General features: G+C 62.4%; 8 protein-coding genes across 8 annotated transcripts; 5 read left to right on the top strand and 3 right to left on the bottom strand.

Moving 5' to 3' along the window:
• Nucleotides 1-343: 343 nt before the first annotated feature.
• Q8F55_003106 (uncharacterized protein) lies at nucleotides 344-2,556 on the bottom strand (the record flags this gene model as incomplete). The annotated part of the gene is made up of 6 exons (XM_069351665.1): nucleotides 344-984; nucleotides 1,023-1,084; nucleotides 1,123-1,287; nucleotides 1,325-1,697; nucleotides 1,740-1,891; nucleotides 1,937-2,556. The coding sequence occupies 6 exons, from the start codon at nucleotides 2,554-2,556 to the stop codon at nucleotides 344-346; spliced, it is 2,013 nt and encodes a 670-aa protein (XP_069212051.1).
• Nucleotides 2,557-3,831: 1,275 nt separating this feature from the next.
• On the bottom strand, nucleotides 3,832-5,319 carry Q8F55_003105 (uncharacterized protein; the record flags this gene model as incomplete). Its single annotated transcript, XM_069351664.1, has 4 exons — nucleotides 3,832-3,901; nucleotides 4,088-4,442; nucleotides 4,493-4,635; nucleotides 4,679-5,319. The coding sequence occupies 4 exons, from the start codon at nucleotides 5,317-5,319 to the stop codon at nucleotides 3,832-3,834; spliced, it is 1,209 nt and encodes a 402-aa protein (XP_069212050.1).
• A 1,027-nt stretch (nucleotides 5,320-6,346) lies between these two features.
• Nucleotides 6,347-6,961, bottom strand: Q8F55_003104 (uncharacterized protein; the record flags this gene model as incomplete). Its single annotated transcript, XM_069351663.1, has 3 exons — nucleotides 6,347-6,720; nucleotides 6,773-6,900; nucleotides 6,948-6,961. 3 exons carry the CDS (start codon nucleotides 6,959-6,961, stop codon nucleotides 6,347-6,349), a joined length of 516 nt encoding a protein of 171 aa, XP_069212049.1.
• A 1,068-nt stretch (nucleotides 6,962-8,029) lies between these two features.
• Nucleotides 8,030-9,546, top strand: Q8F55_003103 (uncharacterized protein; the record flags this gene model as incomplete). The annotated part of the gene is made up of 3 exons (XM_069351662.1): nucleotides 8,030-8,532; nucleotides 8,573-9,196; nucleotides 9,252-9,546. The coding sequence occupies 3 exons, from the start codon at nucleotides 8,030-8,032 to the stop codon at nucleotides 9,544-9,546; spliced, it is 1,422 nt and encodes a 473-aa protein (XP_069212048.1).
• A 1,066-nt stretch (nucleotides 9,547-10,612) lies between these two features.
• Nucleotides 10,613-14,721, top strand: Q8F55_003102 (uncharacterized protein; the record flags this gene model as incomplete). Its single annotated transcript, XM_069351661.1, has 16 exons — nucleotides 10,613-10,718; nucleotides 11,141-11,679; nucleotides 11,714-11,902; nucleotides 11,937-12,015; nucleotides 12,050-12,103; nucleotides 12,141-12,250; nucleotides 12,292-12,351; nucleotides 12,385-12,540; nucleotides 12,578-12,797; nucleotides 12,838-12,960; nucleotides 12,997-13,214; nucleotides 13,249-13,579; nucleotides 13,616-13,986; nucleotides 14,021-14,093; nucleotides 14,132-14,383; nucleotides 14,423-14,721. The coding sequence occupies 16 exons, from the start codon at nucleotides 10,613-10,615 to the stop codon at nucleotides 14,719-14,721; spliced, it is 3,180 nt and encodes a 1,059-aa protein (XP_069212047.1).
• Nucleotides 14,722-15,957: 1,236 nt separating this feature from the next.
• Q8F55_003101 (uncharacterized protein) lies at nucleotides 15,958-18,280 on the top strand (the record flags this gene model as incomplete). The annotated part of the gene is made up of 2 exons (XM_069351660.1): nucleotides 15,958-16,481; nucleotides 16,534-18,280. The coding sequence occupies 2 exons, from the start codon at nucleotides 15,958-15,960 to the stop codon at nucleotides 18,278-18,280; spliced, it is 2,271 nt and encodes a 756-aa protein (XP_069212046.1).
• Nucleotides 18,281-19,105: 825 nt separating this feature from the next.
• On the top strand, nucleotides 19,106-19,992 carry Q8F55_003100 (uncharacterized protein; the record flags this gene model as incomplete). The annotated part of the gene is made up of 3 exons (XM_069351659.1): nucleotides 19,106-19,276; nucleotides 19,319-19,462; nucleotides 19,582-19,992. 3 exons carry the CDS (start codon nucleotides 19,106-19,108, stop codon nucleotides 19,990-19,992), a joined length of 726 nt encoding a protein of 241 aa, XP_069212045.1.
• A 454-nt stretch (nucleotides 19,993-20,446) lies between these two features.
• On the top strand, nucleotides 20,447-22,823 carry Q8F55_003099 (uncharacterized protein; the record flags this gene model as incomplete). The annotated part of the gene is made up of 6 exons (XM_069351658.1): nucleotides 20,447-20,637; nucleotides 20,669-20,773; nucleotides 20,807-20,961; nucleotides 20,994-21,713; nucleotides 21,747-22,609; nucleotides 22,644-22,823. The coding sequence occupies 6 exons, from the start codon at nucleotides 20,447-20,449 to the stop codon at nucleotides 22,821-22,823; spliced, it is 2,214 nt and encodes a 737-aa protein (XP_069212044.1).
• Nucleotides 22,824-22,879: the final 56 nt, after the last annotated feature.

Here is a 22,879-nt window from a genome sequence, read left to right as displayed (position 1 = left end):
GGTCGCGGTCGAGCGCCGACGTCAGGAGCAGCTGCCGCCCGGCGCAGGCGCGTACCGCCTCCACGGGGCTGCGCGCCGAGGGAGGCCTCCCCCGAGCACCCTGTGATGAGCGCACCTTGCGCTTGTCTGTCATGTCGTGAGCTTGGACGGGACAGTGTGTGCCAGGCGTCCTTTCTGCGAGCCGCACTGCGTGTCGTTCCTCTGCCGTTCGCTACCGAATCATGCATACAACTAGCTGACAGACTGCCCAACCCGATGATATTGACGTTGTGGGCACTGCCAGCAGCACAGACTATAGACGTGCGCCATGCCCCTAGACAGAGGATGGAAGAGGCCGACTCCTCTACGCGCGATAGATGGGCGGCGCCGTCCCAGCCGCATCCGCCGCAAGCAGCAGGTCGAGCTTGAACTGCGACATTGACAGCACCGTATCGGACCCCTCGGGCCCGGGCGCGCTCGGCAGCATGCCGAGGAGCATCTCGAGCTTGTGCTGCGGCATGGAGACGACCCTGTCCGGGCGTCCGGTCGGCGCGTTGGACGCGCCGGCCAGCAGGTCGACCTTGGCCTGCGGGACGCGCACGATTGAGCTGCTCGCCTGGCCGCTCCGGTCGCCCGGCAGCACGCCGAGCAGCGCGTCGAGCTTGTACTGCGGGATGTCGACCATGGCAGCGCTGGCGCTGGGCCCCGGGCCGGCCGGTGAAGGCGAGTACGCCGCGCCCTTGGAGGGCACGGCGGCACCTGCAGAGGGCACGGCGGCACCTGCAGAGGGCACGGCGGCACCTGCAGAGGGCACGACCGGCAGCGGTCGCTTCACGGCAGGCGCGTACGCGCCCACCGTGTCCGTGGGCGACATCGTGTCCGAGGTCGCAGTCGTACTCGTCGCACCTCGGGATGTGGTCGCTCCAGTGCTAGCGTTCAGGATTGGGGCCGTGAGCGCGGCACCTGCCAGCGCGCTGCTCGTGTATCCGCCTTGGTCAACAGGGTCTGTTTCTGTATCAGCCTTGCACAAGGGCACAACTCACCATCCTTGTACTCTGGCGGCGTGTCCGCGGATGGCGACGGATCCTCTTCGGCGGCCGCGGCACTTTCGTCAGCGCTGCTTCTCTACCACACGACACGCACTTTCTGCGCTTGCGAAGGAACCACCAGAGCCCAAGAGCGACAAGTCCCAGGACGACGACGCCGCCAACGACGCCGCCGGCGATGGCACCGACGTGAGAAGCCTCCTTGGAGCCAGACCCAGGCCCGTCGGCGCCGCTGGTCGTGTTGGTCTTCTTGGGCAGGTCGCTGGTCCCGTCAGCTGGGCCCACCCGGCCCTCCTCACCCTGCGAAGAAGAGCTCGACGCTGTGCGCCCCAACGCCCGGAGTTTCTGGCTGTATTCCCTCCCCAATATATGTACGGTTTCCAGCTTCGGTGCGGGGGATGATGGTGAGGTTGTAGTTGAGGGTGGGATCCAGGGGGGCCCTAAAGATGTTCTCGAGGGATACCCAGGGGTTGTACATCTGCACTTCGACTTGCACCTTGGTCCCAGGAGGCTCGGGGGCGAGGGTGACGAGCACCCACCACTTGTCTGGCCCCGTAGTGGCGTTGAGAATAAGGTAGGAGGTTCCAAGCGGTACTTGGTAACCGATCTTGGCACGATAAATCCTCGCAATGGCTGTCTTCTGGCCGTGCCACGGCGAACGGGGTTGGCCCTCTGGCACAGAGTCAACACACATCGCCGTTGCGGATTACTGACCTATCCCATCTAGCTCGGAGGACACCTGCCAGTCGACTGTGTTGAGAAAGCTATTGTTCATGCCTGGGCCGAGGAAGTAGAATGCCGGATTCAAGGTCGAGTCTTTGGTCACCATGTACTCTATGCGGGTTTGGACCTGGTCGAGCGACGAGCTGTCTGGATCAGTCAACCTCTTACAGCAACCACCCAAAACTCACACGTTGGCCAGTAAACCACTCTGCACGACGGCGCCGTCCAATTCAAGAGCAACCTCGGTTGCGTTCGGCATGACGAGCACGTTGTCACGCGAGGTCAAGGTCGTGCCATTGGAGCCAAACATCGGAAAGGCATTTCTCCCCGGCGACACATCGAACAGCTGAGGCCCCTTCTCTCCGGCAAGAGCTGGTACTCCATAGTTGGTGTCGAACCAAGGGGTTCGAGACACGTCGCCCTCTGGAGGTGGCGTGGTACCGCGCCAGTCAAAGGTGCCAGAGATCCACGCCCCGTAGCCGATGGTGTAGAAGCTTAATGGGCGATCAAGGTGGCCTGTCACAAACGACCTGGCAGTGCCCACGCCCACTTGTCCTGGCACGTAGCTCGACCATGGCGTCTCGGAGAAGGTCGTATTCCACCTCGGCTGGTACTTGAATTGGCCCAGACGTTCATTCACCACCGAAAGCTTGAAGGGCGCCTCGAACGTGAACTGTGGGGAGAGCGGCGAGATGGTGTAGTTGAAGATGATGTTCGGCGTGAAGGTGAAGGATAAGGCAGCGCCCACGAGCTCGTAGACGGCGAGTCCGACAAGGAACTGGAGCGCAAGCATGGAGGACAGGCCCATGGTGGTGCTGCCAGACGTGGATAAGAACGCAACAACTCGACTTCTGGTCGTTCGTTCAGTGCATTCATTCAATCGACCTCCTGATCGGTTGGTGGTACCGGTCAGGTCATGTTCCAAGTTGCAGGGTCACAATGCCCGCGTCTGTTATGGTTTCTTGGCATAGTGGGTTCACCGTTAGCAACATGCCAAGAGGCCGCGGCACGGTCAGCGGGCAGATTAGCCCGTTCATAGCAACGGCCGCGCGTAAGTGTATTGCGTATACCTGTGCGAGCATTCTGCAAGTCATTAGGCATCATTGACGCCTTCCACTCGCTAAGTCGTGGCGGTCTGTGACTGTGACTATGGGCTCTTGGACAGCCACCACACATGCAGGAATAAGGGAACGACGATCACTCATCCCTCAGCCCAATCCTCGTCGAATGGACTGCCACCGCGAGCCACGCAGACAGAGATGCCCGCACTTCGTTCAGTGGTTGTATCCCTACGGACATCCTAGCTGTACAACACATACCAGAGGCCACAAGACTCCATTGGCCCTCCGTTTACAACCCATCACCCATAGTAACTTGGTGGCGGCCTCTCTGCCGGAAGAGTTGACAGCAAAGCGTCAATCTTGTACTGAGGCAGAGAGAGCACTGTGTCGCCCTCGTTGGCCGACGGTGTCATCCCCAGCAGAGCCTCAAGCTCATGTTGTGGCATGGAGACCACACGGTCCGCAGGCCCAGGCTCTGGCGCGCGAATATTGGCCAACAGGTCGAGTTTCTCTTGTGGGACTCGCACCATGCTGCTTGCCGCCTTCCCACTTCGATCTCCGGGTCGAATGCCGAGAAGCGCGTCGAGCTTGTATTGCGGCATCGACACACCACCGGAGGGGCCGCCACCGCCGCTCGAGGACCCGGGAATGGCCGGAAGCGGTCGTCCATGTGCCGGCAGCACGTCGCTGTCCAGAGCATGGCTGGCCGGAACGTCGTCGCTGTCCAAGGCGTGCATGGCTTGTGGCTGGAATGGGGCGTCCTCGCTGTCCAAGGCGTGCATGGATTGTGGCTGGAACGGGGCGTCCTCGCTGTCAAGGGCGTGCATAACTGCCTGCTGGAATGGAGCATTCTGGCCGCTGACGGCATGTGTGACCGGTGTGGTGGGGGGAAGTGGGGTTGGGGAACCTGCACTGTCGGTCGCTGCTAGCAGTGGCACAGTCGACGGTGCGGAGGTCGAGAGAGCCGCGTTGGTGTAGCCTCCATCATCCACTGTCCGATCAGCATACCACTGATTCAGTCACTAACCATTCTTATACTCGGGTGGCTCGTCTTCAATCTGGAACTTGCTCTTGCTTTCGCTCTGCTTCTTTCTGCGTACGAACCAGACAAGGGCCGCGACAACGGCCAGGACGACAATGCCGCCCACAACCCCTCCGACAATGGCGCCCGTGTTGGATTTGCGCTTCCCCCCTGGGCCCCAGCAGCGTTGGGATCAGTTGGCCTCTCATCAGGAACATCTCTGGGATGTCAGAACACCCAATAATGGCTTCACGCACCCGGCAGCGTAGAGGGTGACGCTGTGGAGACCGATTCCATTCGAGTATCTGCCCTTTGTGACGTTCGCCGGCCCAGTGATGGGAACAATAGTCAGGTTGTGTTGTAGCGATGGGTCCAGAGGGGCCCAGAAGATGGTCTCGACCGAGATCCACGGGTTAGTGAGCACCGGCTCCCGTACTGTCGTCCCGAGGCCTTCATGTTTCAAGGAAATGCGAGCCCAACCTTTCGTAGGACCAGTCGTTCCGTTGACAACGATGAACGCGGTGCCGCGGGGAATGGCCATGCCGAACTCGTCCGTGAGCGTCGTTGTCACCGCCGTACGCTGCCCCGAGTATGGAGTGGAAGACTGGGCAACTAGCCAATGTCAGCTTCAAGCTTCCACGGTGACAATCTCATACACGCACTGCCATTTAGCTCAGTCGAAACCTGCCAATGGCTTGGCGCCTCGGGGCCCTTCTGCCACAAGAGGTTGCGGTTCAAACCAGGCTCAGGACCGCCATCGACAACGGCATACTCGACGCGCGTACTGACATCTCCGAGCGTCGTGCTGTATGAAGTGAGCCGTGGACGAGGACAAAAACCCCACTCACGCGTTCGTCCGCATACCCGTTTCCACCACGAACGTATCGAGCGCAAAATAGATGCTACTCTCGCCTTCTTCTGAGATTTTAATGGACCCTTGCGCACTGATGAAATTCGGTTTGGCCGACTCGCTGAAGGAATCCGTGTCCTGCGCCAGGACCTTGAAGGTCGACCGGTTTCGCGAGCCGAAATAGGACGTCGTGCTTTGGCCACTCGCAAAGTTAATGCTCCGCAGAGGGTCGTTGGGTTGGGGTGGGCCCGTTCGATTCCAATCAGAAGACTCGTCCGTTCGATTGGAGAGGTCGTATTCTCCTTCAATATACAAGCCTGTGCCCGTGTAGTCGATGCGGAGCGGCCCATATAAACGGGCGGGGCCGTGGATGAAGGTTCGTGGTTTGCCCACGCCAACTTGACCAGAGACGTAGCTCGACCAAAGCGCGTCCGAGAATGTCGTATTCCACGGCGGTGGGAACTGATCCTTGCCAACCCTGTTCGTCTGCATGTCGGGGACGAATGTCAGACTTGGCGATAGGGGCGAGAGGCTGAAGTTGAAGAAGAGCGTCGGCGTAAAGGGTACCGCCACAGCGGCAGCGACGCGCAACGTGCCCAGGGCTATCACCAGCTGGAGCATGAGCACGAGGAGAGTCATGTCGCGTTTCAGTGTCGTGCAAGATAGTGGTCGGTGTAAAAGTAACCATGTAGATAGAGCCGTCAGTCACACTCCGTCAAACCCCACTATTTACAAGGGTGCGTACATACCTGCAGTGGTACTTTCCATCGGATACGAGACCTGTCACGCGGCAACGGTTAAAGGCACATTTGTTGACATTGTTTGCGGGATGACGCAAAACACGGGCACTTCGATCAGGGTCCCAAGTCAGCTGGACCTGCTTGGCACCTCGGATGCGGCCTTGGAAGGCCGGAAGGCTTGACCCCTGGAACTAGTTCCCTCCGCAATGCATACTACTACGTTTCGACTGCCTCTCCCGTCAATCGCCCTCGCGTCGACCCCCACTCCACTCAGGCTTGTACGTTGGTGGGAGGAGCTCAACTGCGTTGTCTGATGCGACTGCGTTTTGGGGGACTGGTGGTAATTGTCGTGGAGCCTTGCCTGCGCTTGTTGCCGGCTGACTGTGCGAGGTGTTAGGACTAAACGGTTGATCAAGTAGGATACTGACCTGGACGCTACTGCTGTTTCCCCGTCCGTTTGGGACAGTGTATCATCCGTGAGACGATCTTGGCGACCCACAGTTCCTTCACGAGTATCCGAGTGGCCTGTTTCCAGTCAACGATTGGTGAAACGGCTCGCCCAAGTGAGAGGACTTACCGAGGATTATCGGAGCAACTGGGCCGGGTGTCGGCTTTTGATACTCTTCAAGATTCGGGTCAACCGCCCATTGTTTGTCCTCCTTGCTCTCCGTAGACCTGTGACGATGTCAGTGACATACGAAATGACTGCGACTGACCTTGTTCTGAACAACCAAAATGCCAGGCCGCCCAGGAGGAGCAGGCCAACCACTCCACCCACAACACCACCGGCGATGGCTCCAGCCCCCACCTTGTTCGATTGGGGGATGGTTTGGTCGGAGGTGATTCCGTTGCCTGATGACTTGGAGGTACCATTCCTACCGGGGTGTCAGTCCAGATGATATCGATGCAAACACAGAGAGAGCTGCTCACCAGAGACCAGAGTAGAAGGTGACGCTATGGAGTGAGATCGAGCTGTTCCTTATGTTATAGGGGGCCAAGGTCAGGTTGTATCGGAGTGCTGGATCAAGCGCAGTGTACCAGATCATTGCCGGGGCCACATAAGGCGAGCTGAGGTTGACGCGGGATGGGCCAGAGCGGACAATCGTCGAGTTCCATCCACCGGGCCCAGTCTTCAGCGTAGCGTCGAGTCCTCCCAGGTCGGGACCAATGGTACCGTTCACCATCATAAACGACGTGTTCGCAGGAACGTGGATTTCGACGGAGGGAAAGTCCAAGAAGCTGGTGTTGGCTGGGAATGTGCCGGACTCGAGTGTCTTGTAAGGGATGGATGGTTGACCATCTACACGTCCAGGTCAGAGCCGTTGGTTGGGCGAGTTTTACAGCCTACTCACCGACTCCGCCGATGGTTTCCGAAATGGCCCAGCGAAAGATTGGTTCTTTGTACGTGAATGCAGGGTTGCGCGAGTTGTTCTCCAAGAGGAAGGGGAGGACCGAGACCTCGACATCCTCAAAGGTTGGTCTAAAGATGCGAGTCAGCCTCAGCCTACAAAACGGAGCATCACTCACGCGTCTGTCATCATTCCTAGTGTCAAACTGATGCCAGTCAAGACGAGTGTTCCGTTGGCCAGACCAAGCCCAACCGACTGTTGGCTGTAATAGCCCGACACACCAGTGCCAGCGACCACGTCTCCTGACAACGGGTCTGGCTCACGGAGGAAACTCCCGAGTGTCAATCGCGAGCCCAGGGCTGGAAGCTCGGAGTTCAACATCCCTCCCTCTTGGTCACCGTCGAACGACCCATGGACATAGAAGCCATACCCAGGATAATCGATGGTCACTTGTGGTCTATCCGAAGACGAATTGAGTCCTGGCGAAAAGGTCGAGTCGTTGTAGTATGCCGTCATGCGTGGTTGGCCTAAGCCGGCGAGGCCCCTCACATAGCTGCTCATCGGGGTGTCAGAGTACTCGAGACGCCACCCAGAGGTGTTTGCCCTGGAGTCATCTCGGGCCATAAAAGTGCCCGACTTGTAGACAATGAGTGGGGAGTCGGCCGGCAACGTCAAGTTGAAGAACACGCTGGGGATCATCTGCGCCGTTGCTCCACCCATGAATGCGCCTGTGATGGCGAGAAAGGCGACCAACATCCTCGCAAGAGTGGCGGTGAATGATCGGTGTTCGGGGGATGTTGGAGGTGAATGAAAGCGTGTTGCCGGATGATATGGCTTGGATTCTATCAAGGTGTCGAGCTGTTGGTGTTCGCAAGGGAGCAACAAAGGATGCATCGCGTCTGCATACATAGTCAATCGGTAGGATTCTGTTCGGATAGTGAGTACCCCCCTTATGCTTTAGCGTGACCGAGACGGGTACCTTTTGTGACTCGCGGCCCATCAGGCGGGCTTGGCATTACGAGTTGGCGTCGCGCGTCGCAAGTCAATCGGGTGAGCCGCGGCTAGAATGGTCTCTCCTTGATGCTTCAGACTTCAGCCAGCTGCCGACAACACACTCCTCTCGACTTCGCTTCTCCTCCTGTCCACTTTCTTCATCACTCAGCACATACACACGCACAGAGCAGCGCAGCGAACCTACAACACAACATGTCGCACCGGTTTCTTGTCTGCCTGGCGCTTTTGTTGTCGGCCCACACCGGCATGGCGAGACCTTATCGGCCCAACGTCCTCTTCGACCTCGAACTAGGCGACACCTCAACGATGTTCACATACTTTCCAGATAACTGGAGGCCGAATCCCCAGCCAGGCGATTCGTGGTGGCAGTCCACGTTTGAGGACAATCCCGACGACTATGTTCCTGGCATGGTTGGGCAGGGCAGGGCCGCCCACTACTATGTCGCTGATGGCATGCGTGTTCCGGACGCCTCACTCAGCTTTGTCGGTCGAGGGTACACAGTCAGAGGAAAACAGAACGGGTCGTGGACGTCGGTCTCTCCAGGTTTCGACGTCAGCGACCCAACAGCCAGGACCCCAGTCCAGCACTTGATCAACTATGAAGTCGCTCCAGTGTCACAGTCTTCCGACGACACGCTCTTCCGCACGACCAATATGACATTCGCCTTCAACTCGATCATCTTCAGAGTACGAGAAGGAATGCTGGCACTGACCAGTACGACTGTGATGACTGGAATGGTTGCCGAGGCGTAGGTTACCCATGGTTTCACGGAGACGCTGACCCGCAAGCTCGACGTTCGACCAGGTGCCACTCCGCGTTGAGCCAGTGGTGTCCAACGGCAACATCAACCCCATGTTTGAGAAGACGGGTGAATGGAAAGTGGAGAACCACATAGGCGGCGTAGGAGGGCAGGACCAAATCGCATACGATCACGCTGTCAGTGGCAGCGCAGACGCCGTCCTCAAGACCAAGCTTCCACCCGGCACCTCGTTCCTCGTCCTAAACGGGACAACCGGGCCCGACTACGACAAGCTCTACCTCAACCTCCAACCTCCTCCACCTCTCACCCCCAAGTCATACACGTACCTAATGACAAAGGACAAGTGGGTCTCGAAATCACTCCTGTACTTCACGCCTCTGGACCCCACGTTCAACTACACTCTCACCCTCGCCCCCGGAGACAACAGCTCGGTGTCGCTCCACAGCCTGACCCTGTACTCTGGTGTCGGGGTCGGCAGTAACTCGCCCCAGGCCTTCGGAGGCTTGGGCACCACCGACCAGCTGGGTGTCCAGCATACCCCGCTGAAGAAGCCGGTCAACAAGGGTGCCATCATTGGCGGCGTCGTCGGCGGCGTGCTCGGCGCGATCCTCCTGGCCATCCTGGGCTTCTGGGCCGTCCGCAAGTACCGCAGGTAAGTTGGTCTGCCGGGCCAACCCAGTCTTAGTGATGGCGCTGACGGCGACAAGGAGGCACATCGCCCCGCTCCGCTTCGAGCGTGCAGACGAGATGCAGGCCACGCCATTCATCGCCGCGCCAGCTAGCCACGGCACCACGACCGCCTTCGAGTCGGCCGCCCAGGAGAAGGCGGCCCTTCGGCAACCGTACCAGAGTGTGCAACAACAGGAACAGGATGGGTACCTCGATATTGTTGGCTCGTCGTCTGGACCAAGCTCCAGCGGCGGACCGAGCCGGGACTTGGAAACCGCCTCGACGAGCTCAGGTCCGCGATCGCGGTTGCCGCCTGGAGCGTCGGAGAGATAGCAGGCTGCAATATACGATGATGACAGTGTTGTATGCAGCCGCCAAGCGTAGCTCACCGGGGGACAAGGTTTCACGTCGCGGACAATTCCTGGGCGTCGTAGGAAGTCTGGAACGAGACGGGCATTTCAACCAGGGATGTTTGGTAATGCGAGGGGTAGCAGTGTCGGACATGAGCGAGCCCTGTTGGCTCGACATGCCTCACTTGTTCTGAATAGTGGGTCCAAAAGGACGCGTCTAGCAAGGCAGTCCACCGCAGTACATATGCTCGTGCGTTGCAACATCAGCCTTCAACTCCAAGCTCCATTGCACGCTCAACCTCCTCCGAGACCTCGGGTGTGGTGCGACTGTGCCTATCGGACATTCGCCAGACCAGTCTGGGGGTGGTTTATCCAACCGTGCACGATGCTGGGGACCAAGGTAGCTCTGAATCAAGCTGAGCCCTTGCTCACGATGCCGGCCGGCTCTGGGAGCAAGCCACGCTTCAGAACGGCCTCGTCACACCCAAGGCTTCACAGAACCGACGCCGCTGTTCGTGCACCCGAGCCTCCTCGTCCAACATCTTCAGGACTTCAGCCGCGGGCGCGTGTTCACGGCGCGCCAGGCTCAAGGCAGTGGGCCCCATCCGTGACCCAGGCTTCACCGCACGCCCGAGCTCGACGAGTGGTCAGGGCCCGGGCTCGATCCGGGGCCCACTGAGCGCACGACGAGTCCGATCGCTCGGCGCCGAGCCCGTGCTTCCGGATATCAGTCCGCGACGGAGGAGTACAACGCTGTCCGCAGCCAGTTGCGGGACAACGTCTTTCCTTCGTGTTCACCGTGTTTGCGGTCGACAGTGTGCGTGAGCAAGATGTTCGCCGTTATCGCGGTCGGGGCTTGGTGAACCGGAGTGCTCGTGCGATGTTAGCAATGAGGGAGCGCCACTCCGGGAGAACGGACGCTGTCAATGTGCACGCACTTCGTGATGGCGCTGGCATTCCTTCCATCACTCGCAGCACGCACACACGCACACACACCGACGCTCGGTCAATCGGTAGACATTAGGGAGGACGCCAGCGGGCCCCGCTCCATGGAGTGCGCGACTTACTTCGGCCGTGTTGCACGCGGCTCCAAGCACCGCATGCTGCGGCATGGGCCGGTCTTGGCCGTCTTGGCCCTGTCGACATATGCCAGCGGTATGTCAGCGCTGTGGGGGGGTTGGGCGTTAGTTGAGGACAAAGTCGCGCATGTGATCATCTGACCTTGTCGAGTCGGCTCTTGTGCCGATAACGGCGAGAGTGGGGTGCCTCTTGGGGCGCCGCAAAGTTCCCCCACCGCGTCCCCCACAACGACCGCGACGGCGGCCTCATCGTCATTCAACCTTGGCCTCCCCTTTGTCCTTTACCAATCTCCCAAACATCCACCAGCTAGCTGATGGAGTAGCGCGCGTCCTCGGTCATGTCGCTACGTCTGTCGCTGAACGCTCTCGTGGCGTGCAGTGGTCGCCATCATGGCCTCCTCGCCAGTCGAGCGCGCCGTTACGTCATTGCTCGGTGCAACTCGTCGATAGTCGACCCCCCGACCCAGCCCGCTCCTCAACTCCCAACACCCGGACCAGGCGTCCCGTATGACACGCTCACTGTCGGTGTCCCCCGCGAGACATCGGACAAGGAAGCACGCGCAGCCCTCACCCCCGCCGGCGTGGCGACGCTCATCAAACACGGCTTCAAGCGTGTGCTCATCGAGCCCGGCACCGGCGCCGCCGCCAACTTTCCCGACGCCGCGTACGTTGATGCCGGGGCGACACTGGCACAGGCGGGCTTAGGCAAGGGCTCGGCGTTCGAGGCCGATGTCATCCTCAAGGTCAGACCCCCAACGTCGGCGCAAGTGCAGGCGATGCATTCTGGCCAGACTCTCATCTCGTTTCTCCACCCTGGCGTCAACACCAGCCTGACCGAGGAACTCCGCTACCACAATGTCACCAGCTTTGCCATGGACGCCGTGCCGCGTATCTCGCGTGCTCAGATGTTTGACGCTCTGAGTAGCATGGCCAACACGGCGGGTTACAAGGCTGTTCTCGAGGCTGCCAACGAGTTCGGTCGATTCTTCACAGGTCAAACCACTGCCGCGGGGCGTATCCCGCCGGCAAAGGTTCTGGTGAGTTGCCTGTTAGCGCAGAGCTGATGCCGAGGTTATCGGAGCTGGTGTTGCTGGTCTCTCGGCTATCACCACCGCTAAGCGTATGGGCGCCATTGTACGCGGTTTCGACACGCGTCCAGTGGTCAAGGAGCAGATTGAGAGTCTCGGCGCCGAGTTCCTGACCGTCGACATTGTCGAGGACGGCAGCGGACAGGGCGGGTATGCCAAGGAGATGAGCAAGGTGGGTGTTGGGTGATGGTGCGGGCTGACGCCAGGCTTTCCTCGACGCCGAGATGGCACTGTTCGCCGAACAGGCTGCCGACGTCGACATCATCGTCACTACCGCCTTGATCCGTGAGTCAAGCGGAGAAGCACGGCTGACCTGTAGCTGGAAAGCCTGCCCCGAAGCTAATCACCAAGGAGCACATTGCAGCCATGAAGCGTGGGTTGCGTTTCCAGGTCGTTCCTAACCCGCCCAGCTGGATCCGTCGTCGTCGACCTCGCTGGCGAGGCGGGCGGCAACTGCGAGCTGACCAAGCCCGGCGAGAAGATTGTAACGCCGAACGGTGTCACCATCCTGGGATACACTGTGGGTAGCCGGCGTTGTCCAAGCCCTCCTAACCACCACAGGACCTTCCTTCCCGTCTGCCGGCGCAAAGCACCACGCTCTATTCGAACAACATCACCAAAGTGAGGTCCCCGCTCCGCCCCGACTGACACCAGTTCTTCCTCTCGATCGGCGGCAATGGCCAGTACAAGATCGACCTGGAGGACGAAGTCGTCCGCCATGCCATCGTCACGTACCAGGGCAAGCTGATGTGGCCAGCGCCGCCGATCGTGCGCCAGCCGGCCCTCACCCCCGCCAAGCCCACTCCTCCCGTACGTTGCCCAGGCCACACGTCCGCTGACAGTACAGAAAGCCCTCCCGAAGCCCGAGGAGATCGCCGCCATCACGCCTTGGCAGAAGGCATTGCGCCAGGTGACCGGAACCTCCATCGGCATTGGTTCGACTCTCGCCCTCGGCAAGGCCACCAGCCCGGCCTTCATGTCCCTCATCAGCACGATGGGTCTCGCGGGTCTCGCAGGCTTCACGGCCGTTTGGCGCGTCACCCCCGCCCTCCACAGTCCTCTGATGTGTACGTGCCCCGTCGACGCGCTCCTCACTCACCCCTCCAGCTGTGACCAACGCGCTTTCTGGCCTCGTTGGCGTCGGTGGCCTGTTCGCCATCGGCGGCGGGTTCATGCCCGAGACGCTGCCACAGTGGCTTGGCGCCGCGAGTGTGCTTCTCGCCAATCTCAGTACGTTCTGCCGAAGGGAAGCGCTGACACCTCCAGACGTGTTCGGCGGCTTCTTGATCACCAAGCGCATGCTCGACCTCTTCCGCCGCCCCGGCGATCCGCCCGACTACGGATGGCTGTGGGCTGCGCCTGCCGCTCTGTTCGCGGCTGGGCTGGTGTGGGCGTACTCGACGGGCGAAGCAGGCCTGACGACGGCCGGTTACACGGTCGCGACGTTCCTCAGCATCGGCGCCCTGACTGGCCTGAGCTCACAGGTACGTGCGTTCCTTGGGCTCTTGCTCACCCCAGACCACTGCGCGCTTCGGCAACACTCTCGGTATTCTCGGCGTCTTCATCGGCCTGCTCACCGCAGTGCTCTCGGTGCACTTCACGCAGGAGCAGCTGGGCCAGCTTGCGGCACTGACGGTAATTGGCGGCGGTGCGGGCCTGCTGATCGGCAGGCGTGTGTCTCCCATGGCACTGCCACAGACCGTGGCTGCACTGCATAGTGTCGTGGGCCTAGCCGCTGTCCTCACCTCGATTGCGTGTGTGCTCGACCCCCACGCCCATGGCGAGGTGAACACGCTGTACCTGAGCACGGCCTTCCTCGGTGTCCTCATCGGAGGGGTCACCTTCACTGGTGGGTGCGGTGCGGTGTTCAGCCGCTGACGTCCAGGCTCGCTCGTCGCCTTTGGAAAGCTCGCGGGCAAGATGTCGTCGAAGCCACTCCGCCTCCCAGGCCGGCATCTTATCAACAGCTCGCTCCTCGCCGCTAACACGGCGACATTCGGTGCATTCCTCACCCTCGGCCCTGCCTCACCGGCCATAGCAGCTGCCTGCCTTGCTGGCAACACAATCATGTCCTTCATCGGGGGATACACGACCAGTGCAGCCATCGGCGGCGCCGACATGCCTGTGCTTGTGACGGTGCTGAATGCGTACTCGGGCTTTGCTCTCGTCGCGGAAGGATTCATGCTGGACAACATGCTGCTCACCAGTGTTGGCAGCTTGATCGGCGCCAGTGGCAGTATCCTCAGCTACATCATGGTGAGTGTGCAGGCGTGGCCAAGCTGATGATCAGTGCAAAGCCATGAACCGGTCACTAGCAAACGTCATCTTTGGAGGCATCGCGCCAACGTCGACGACGACAGGTGGTGAGTTGGGATAGCTGAGAGAGGCTGACATGACGCAGACTCGACCAAGGGCCTTGAAGTAACCAAGACGAGCGTCGACGAGGTGGTCGACATGCTGCAAAACGCCGAGACGGTGGTCATTGTCCCGGGCTACGGCATGGCCGTCGCCAAAGCGCAGTACTCTATCGGCGAGATTGTCGCCGCGTTGAGAGCCAAGGGCGTGCAGGTACGCTTTGGTATCCATCCCGTGGCTGGCCGTATGCCAGGTCAGTGCAACGTGCTCCTCGCCGAAGCCGGCGTGCCCTACGACCGTGAGTCAAGCCCATCTACCTCCCTGCTCACGTTCCCAGTCGTCCTCGAGATGGACGAGATCAACGACGACTTCAAGAACACGGACGTCGTCCTCGTTATCGGTGCCAACGACACTGTCAACCCAATCGCACTCGAGCCCGGCTCACCCATCGCGGGCATGCCCGTCCTGTCGGTGTGGAACGCGAAGAACGTCGTGGTGATGAAGCGCGGCATGAGCGCAGGCTATGCCGAGGTACCCAATCCGCTGTTCTATTACCCCAACACCAAGATGCTCTTTGGTGACGCACGGTCGACGTGCGAGGGTCTGAACAGAGCCATATCCAGTGCGCCACATTGAGAGTTATGAAGTATGCAGGTGATTGCTATGTGACAAGACGTCATCCGGTGACACCCGACTCCCACTCTGGTGGCGGCCGTTGGCGGCTTGGCAGGTCTAACCAACGCTGCGGCATGTTCTGAAGTGAGTAACGGCAGTAGACGGCGAGGATCTGAGAGCCGAGGTACTTTTAGAACTGGCCCGCGAGTGGGTCTTTCAGGCGGTTGTCTCGGCCGGCGAGAACGACCGCCGTGCCGAATGCTCTCACACGCGCTGCTCCATGACCAGCAACTAGATCGACACGAGCAGACAGTCAGACAATCGTTCCTCGCGCCGAGGCACAGCGACGCGGGGTTGATTTCCTCAAGGCTGCAAGGTCAGCCGCGCTGTGCAGGATGACGCGCACCGCCGTGCCAGCCATGCGAGCGCCTTCAACACCGGACGGAGGGTGAGGCTGGGCGGCAGCTGCCTACCTCGGTCTAGGAATGCCGTAACGCGTGCCTCGGTTAGCGTCGTACTCCGTCCCACCGTTCCCCACATCCGCAGTGGTAGCGGTGCGGGGTGCCGGCGCAGCGAGCGGCGCCGCCGACCCGGCGCCGGCGACTCGAGCAGCAGCCAGCGGGCGTCATGTCTGTCGAGCAGACGTCTGACGAATCGAGCACTTACATGACTGAGCTGCCCATGTGCCCACGCCAAGACTCGACGACAACGTCCCAATGAATCAACCCACTCCCCCTGTCGCGGCCATGCATGCCCGCCGCTCCTGCAGGAACCCACGGCGGGGCAATTAACCACAGCCTATCTGAAACTAGCTTGGCCAAGACCTTTGCTCTCAAAGCGGACAGCCAGGCGCGGCACCAGCGTGCCGGGAACCAGAGCCGCGGGCGGCGAGGTGTGGCGTGCCCTGAGCGGCGGTCACTTGCTGCTTGACCGCGGGGCCTCTGAGCCGAGCTCGTTCTCCTCTGTCGACTTTCAAACAGCCCGCTCGCTGTTCCAGGCTGTGCTGCCGAGCCCACTGCCCACAGCCCCCTGCGGCCGGCAGGAATCGGCTGGGATTCTGGGCAGGAGGCGGCAGCGGTTGTTGAGAGGCCTCGAGACAAGGTGTTCGGGCTGCATCGCCCGCGACATTCCAGTGGGCCAGTGGTTCTGGGCTGCTTGCCGCTCGTTCAATATCACCCGGAGCACGTTGGTTTCTTCCCCCCCACCTGCTCGCTACCCACGCCCCCGCCGCCGCCATCACCGAGCCTCTGCGCGACGATGGCGCTCCCTCTGCTCTCGGCCGCGCTGGCCCTCGCGCTCGCGCACCCAGCCGCCGCCATGCCCCAGCCCAACCTGTTCTTCAACTGGACCTTCGACGACATGGACGCCGTGCTGACCTACACGCCTGACAATGCGGGGACGGGGAGCCCGATGTGGAACACGTCGTTTGACGCCACGCCGTGGTCGTCGTACAGCCCCGGCATGATGGGCTACGGCGTCAGCCAGCACTCTGCCGTCGTGCAGAACGGCAACAACCCCGGCGTGGCCTTCAACTTTGTCGGCACTGCCTGGACCCTGCTCGGCGCCGTTGGCCTGGCCAACAACGCAGCCCTCGCCGTCACGCAGAACGGCGCGCAGAACTCGGCCAACCCCGTCTCCAACACGGTCCTCGCGTCCGGCACTGGAGACTACCGCCTCCACAAGGTGCAGGTGGCGCTCGTCAACACGGGCAACCAGCCCGACCAGCTCCCGTCCATTTCCGTCACGGGCCTGACGGTCCAGTACGGCTTCTACTCGCAGGCGTGAGTCTGGGCTGGGGACCTACCTCCCTCGGACATTGCTGACACGGCGCAGCAAGACGATCGCAAACGTCAATGTCCGCAACGAGCCGTTCGTCTCGGCCAGCGGGCTCCGCAACACGTTCTACAGCCAGGACACGACCCGGGCCCGATGGAACGTCTCGCAGACCCTCGGCGGCGGCGGCACCCAGGTGCCAGCGACGTACCCCACCCTCCAGGGCAGCAACGGCGCGGGGCTGCAGTTCTCGGTGCCGGCCAACACGTCGTTCATCATGATCAACGGCACGACTGGCCCCGACCAGGGCGTGGCGCACATTACCTGGTCGCCGCCCCCGCCGTACCAGGACGTAAACTTCAACCTGGCCCTGACGCAGAACTCGTGGCAGGCGCCCTCGGTCCTGTACATGGGCGCGCTTGACCCCGAAGTCTCGTACCGCGTCACCATCTCAGCAGACGCCGACGGCACCGCGCCTGTCAACAAGATTGCCCTCTCGTCGACCTCGTTCTGGTCCGCCATCAGTGCCGATGGTGCCGACGGCGGCGGAACCAGCAACGACTACCCCAACGGCGGCAACGGTAACGGCAATGGCAACGGTAACGGTAACGGCAACGGCAACTCGAACGCCGACGGCTCGGGCTCGGGCTCGGGCAAGTCCAAGACCCCCGTCGGTGCCATTGCCGGCGGTGTCGTCGGCGGCGTGGTCGTTATCGCTGCCATTCTCGCCGCCATCTTCTTCCTGCGCCGCCGCAAGACGAAGCGCCACACCAACGAGTTTGACAACGACAAGTTTGAGATCGAGGACGGCCAGGCCGTCACTGCCACGCCCTTCATCGCGCCAGGCTCGGCAGGCCCCTCGGGCAGTGGCACCCACCCCAACCACCCCAACCACCCCAACCCCAGCCTGCTCGGCAGCCCGAGCCTCGTCGCCTCGGGTGCCGCCGTCGGCGCGGCCGCCGCGGGTGCCGGAGCCGCCGCCGCCTTCCACCACAACCACCACCAGCAGCAGCAGCAGCAGCAGCAGCAGCAGCCGCACCCCGGACGCATCTCCGAGTCGGGCTCACACCCCACCTACGACACGTACGGGAGCCACACGGCGACGCCGTACCCGCCCGACACGGGCGGCTCGGGCGCGCCCATCCTGAGCGAGAAGCAGCGGCTGGGCAGCGGCTCGGGCTTCTCGTCGGACCGCGACGTCGCGACGCCGCTGCTCGCGCACGCCGGGTACGAGCGCCAGTTCTCGTCGTCGTCGTCCCAGGCCGGCTACGCGTCCTCGCAGCCAGGCTACCCGTCGTCCCAGGCCGGCTACTCGCTCACGTCGGACGAGCGCCGCCAGAGCACGCTCTCAGGCGTCGGCTCGGGCATCGGCAGCACGCCCCACTACCTCACGCCGGACCCGTCCAACCCCGCGCGCTCGCAGTCCGGCGGCTCCGTCTTCAGCGACGACGACGTCATGTCCATCGGCGGCTCGTCGAGCGCCGCGGCTGCCAGCGGCAAGAGCCGCCGCCTGCCCGAGCTCCCGCAGTCGCAGGTCGTCGTCGAGCGCGACGCCGGCGCCGCGCCCGTGCCCCCGCCCGCGTCCGTCATCGAGACCCTGCCCCCGACGTACGACCCCAGCTGGGCACAGCCGGCCACTGCTGCCGCCGCTTCGGCGCAGCTCACCGCCGAGCCCGAGGAGATCGCGGGAAGCAGCTCAGTCGCCGGTGCGGCCGAGGAGCACGGCGGCCATGTCGTCCGCGAGCTGTCGTCTGGCTCGGGATCGCTGCCGCCCGGCGCCTTCCCTTCGTCACACGAGAAGCATTAGCAACGCACGCACGGCACGGCGGGTTATGAGTGACGTCGGAGGATTGCAGAGCCTTTTTAACTTTGTATCGTTGATAGTTTGGCGGGATGCACTGCTCGTGATCACTGCTCGTTCTGTTCGTCTGGCGCGATGCCTGCTCGTTCTGTTTGTCTCGGGTCAGGTGATGTCAGTCACTAAACCCAGTTGGAGCGGAGAGCTAAGGGTAGAGGTAGAATGAATTGGGCGTCGCGCTTGGCGCGTCGAGGTAGCAGCACCAGCACCACCGCAAGGCCAGGATTGGTGTCGGGTCGAGCTTGAACTCTAGTCCAAGGCCTATTCAAAGTGTACGCGTAGGCAAAGGGCACGAAACTAGCGGGGGTCAAGCAAGAACGAGGTTCCAGAAGAGTGGAGTCGACGACTGCAGGGCGACGGGACTGCGGGAGGCGCCTGTGGACATTACCGTTGTCTCAGAGAGTGGAGCGGCTCGTGGCTTTGTGCCCACCTTGATTCCGGTGGGCTTGGCTCTTGCCTTCCCGGTTCCTCGTTGTCTGATCGCCCGCAGCCTTGTTTATCGCTGTAAGAGTCTCGAAGCGAGCGAGCGGGAATCGGGTCGTCCGTCCACAAGCTACAGTTAGGTCGGGGTCAACTCAAAGTGCCAAGACTGCAATTGCGCAGTTCGCAGCATTGTTTTCCCTGCGTGGCACTTTGGCGCCCGCTCGGCCCTGGGGCAACTTTGTCCGCCGGCTCGTCCGTCGTCGAGCAGCTCGCAGTAACAGCGCACATGATGCACGACGAGCATCACAATACTGCACACTCACTCACTCGCCCACTTGCTCGCCCATCGCAATGCTCAAAGCCACCTTCATCCTCGCGCTGGTCGCGAGCGTGTCAGCCCACGACGCCTACGCCGACAACGCGTACCCCGCCCCCGCGCGGCACGCCCAGCTGCGCGACCCCGCTGCTGCCGGCCTCGGGCGGTGGGACGACGATGCGGGCTATGCCCTCGGCTTCCGCTATGTGAGCTCGCTTGCTCTGGCGCTGTTCACCGCTGACCAACAGCCGACGCCGACGCGGCGCCGCGCCCCACTCCCCACGGCGGCTCCACCACACGGCGCAAGCACCTCCGGCGACAGCGAGCGCAGGCCATGGGGTCGCGCGCGCGCATGTGCAGGCAGCGTGCTGCTGGCTCTGTTGACTGGGAACGTGAGTAGCTGCGCTGCGGGTGGCTGTTCCGGTTGCTGCGTCGCAGCAGCAACCCCTGCCGGTCAGACAAGGCACAAATCACCCAAGGCACAACCCCTTGACACAACTGATTCCTCCAGCCGAGCAACCTCGACGAGTGTGCGTCGGCCCCCGCCCCACCGCCAAAGCGGCACCGCGCGTGTGAGCCCGGCCTGGAAGCGTGCGGCGGTCTCTGCATAGACCCAGCAGTGACGAGCTGCGAGGCCGAGGCCGACATGCTCGTGCCCGTCCCCCGGCGGGGGCGCAGCAGCGGGCTCGACTGTCCCCGAGGGCACAAGGTGTGCGCCCTGCGCTCGCTCGACCTCGGCTGTATCGACACGGCGTCGGACGCGGCCGCGTGCGGCGGCTGCCCCGACGTCGACGGCGTCGACTGTACCCGGCTCGACGGGGTAACGGGGGCCGAGTGCGTCGCCGGGCAGTGCCGCGCGCTGGGCTGCGCCGACGGGTGGGAGCTCGCGGGGGACGAGTGCGTCTTCCTCGGCGGGCTGTAGATGGGAAGGAGCGAGCGGCATTCGGCATATCACGTTGTCTAGATTGCATTGCATTGTATAGTAGTGGCGACGCGTGCGATGTGGCCACGCGACTGGTGGAGCGGGGCTGGATCAGCCAGCCAGCTCCATCATTCCATTCCAGCTCGCACCCTCTTTTCCGCAGCACATTGCCATGCGGAGCGATGATCGTCGAGATCCTGAAGGATGAGGTGAGCGGGCTGCTCGTGGGCGCGGCTCGGCGGTGGGGTCTCTTGGCGCGCGGGCGGGTTGGCGGTTGGCGGGCATGACGTAGTGGCTACTCACGAGGCAGATTACCCACACCACCCACCACCCTGGAGTGGCTCCACAACTGGTCGCCCGAGGCATCATATATGGCTGGTGCTGCGGGTGGGCCAGGATGCCAGCCTCTCGAGCTGTCTCGTGAGCGTGACACGCACCCACTACTCACTACACCATGGTCGACAAGCGCAGCAGCGCGCAGCAGCGTGACGACGCGGCGTCGGCGCACAGCGCGGCGTCGACGCGCTCGCCCGACCGACAGCGGCAGCACCGGCCGTCGTCGGCGAGCAGCCACACGGCGGCACACGACGACGAGAGCGAGCGCGATAGGGCGAAGGAGAAGAAAAAGGAGCGCCGCGGGTCCAAGTGAGCCCCCTCGCAACCCCGCTGACACCAGCGCGTCCAACGGCTCGGTCGAGACGCAGAACAGCGAGGACGGGAACAGCGCCCCGGCGTCCGTCACGGCCGAGGAGGAGGAGGAGGAGATGGAGGACTGCGTCTAGTGCGTCTCGCCCCCTTTCCCGCTAACGCCCAGCAACCAGGACTCGGACGACGAGATCGAGGACCAGCCGCTGCGCCGGCGCAAAAAGTACTGCCGGCAGCCGCTCGTCAAGCGGCCGGCAGAGGAGGGCGACGGGCCGTGGCTGCACAACAGCGACAAGTCGACAAAGTACCTCGGGCTGTTGTACAGTGCGTCTACACCGCCGCAACGCTGACCCCAGACCTCTCGGTCGGTGCGGCGCTCGCCTCGTTCTCAGGCAGCGGCATCAAGGCGCCGGGCGAGATCCCAGACTACCTCGCCTACTTTATCCTCATCTCAACCATGTGGGTAATGCAGCTGCACTACGCGCTGCGCTTCGAGGCCAACGACGACCTGCACCGCGTCGTCAAGGCCGGCCAGATCCTGCTCTACGTCTACGTCGGCGCCACGAGCGGGGGCTGGGACCTGAGCGTGCTTGCCAGCGACCGCGGCCCGTCGATCGAAGACGAGGTAGGGCACGACGAGGCAGCGCGCTCCTTCCTCTCGGTGGCCATCACGGTCGCTGTGCACCGCGGCCTCATGGCCATCCAGTACTTGATTGTCTCGTACCTCGGCAAAAAGGCCAAGCGCTGCGTCAGCAGCCCGATCATCAGCAGCGTCGTCTCGGCCCTCTCCTGCGGGCTCGGCATCGCGGCCGCCGCCATCCCGGCCTACACGCGCGGCCAGGGCATCGCCAAGATCGTGCTGCTGTTTACTGGCACATTCGTCGAGCTCGTCGCGTTCGGCACGCAGATCGTCTACGCCATCCTCGTGCCCGCCTCTGGCTCGGCCCTCGCCTCAGAGTACGGCTCGCTCACCCTCATCATCCTCGGCGCCGGCTTCACCAACCTCGCCACCAGTTTCCAGACGGCCCTCGGCGGGCTCGCAGAGTCGTCGTCCACCTACGCCCTCGTCTTCCTCTGTAAGCTCCCCCACCGCTCCCAGCTGACACCAGGCATCGGGATCATGTACACCATCTGGGTGTTCCTCTTCGCGCACTTTGCCGTCGACGACGCCGTGGACAGCAAGGGCATCTGGGCGTGGGAGGTGATCCACATCCCGCTCCACTTTGTCATGCTGCTCCTCCTCTTCTGCCTGGCCAACGTGGTCGTGACAAACTCGTTCATCCACGGCCTGCGCGAGACCGCCCTCTCCCTCCTCGGCGTCTTCGACAAGATGTTCCAGGAGATGCCCGTCCCGCCGGACGTGCGCCGCGCCCTCACGTACAGCCTCACCAAGCTCGACCTGCAGGACGAGTTCGAGGTCCAGTACCAGATGCTCGCGGCCGCCAACGTCACCGACGTAGGGAGGAGCACCGTCCTCACGTACCAGTACTTTGCGCGGGTTCTGCGCGAGGCGAGCCTCTCGTCCGACGTGGCGCTGAGCAGCGCGACCAACGGGCATCTCGACGACATCCTCGAGCTCAACCCCATCAACGCGACGGCCTCGGATGACGCCGTGCGCAAGATGGCAGAGAGCGCGCTCGAGGGCGTGTTTAGCGACGCGCTCGCGTCGACGCTGTGGCTCTTCCCCGCCGCTGGGCTCGTGCTCATCTTCTGCGCGTTCCGCAGCATGCTCAGGTACCAGTTTGCAGGGCTGGCCGAGGTGCTGCTGCACTACGTGCTCGTCGTCGTCGGCATCGGGCTCGCGCTGCTTGGCCTGCTCGACCGCGGCTCAAAGACAGTCACGCTCAACGTGGATGTGGACGGCGACTCGCTCGAGCCAGTGTACCACAACGCGCTGTACCGCCTCGTCGACAGCCGCCTCGCCCTCGTCGTCATCTTCGTCGTGTACACCATCCTCACTCTCAAGACGCCGGTAGGTGCTACCCTGCAGCCGCCGCTGACCCCAGATCATCATGTACTTTGTCGCCAGGCACAAGCGCAAAAAGGAGGACGACGAGAAGCTCACGCAGGCCAAGGACGGCCGCGAGTGTATCGGGCACGAGGGGGCTAGCAGCTGCGAGAAGCCCGAGGAGCGGCGCGAGGAGCAGCGGACTGAGAAGCGGTCGGAGAGGTCCAAGGACAAGTAGATGGGATATGCATTGTGTGGCTACCACAAAAACCTTGCGCCACCACCGCTGCCCAA

Source organism: Vanrija albida (assembly GCF_041260175.1).
Source record: "Vanrija albida strain AlHP1 chromosome Unknown contig_2, whole genome shotgun sequence".
In the NCBI taxonomy this organism is placed as follows: domain Eukaryota; kingdom Fungi; phylum Basidiomycota; class Tremellomycetes; order Trichosporonales; family Trichosporonaceae; genus Vanrija; species Vanrija albida.
Note: the sequence above shows the minus strand (reverse complement) of the source record. Positions and strands in the feature narration are given on the sequence as shown.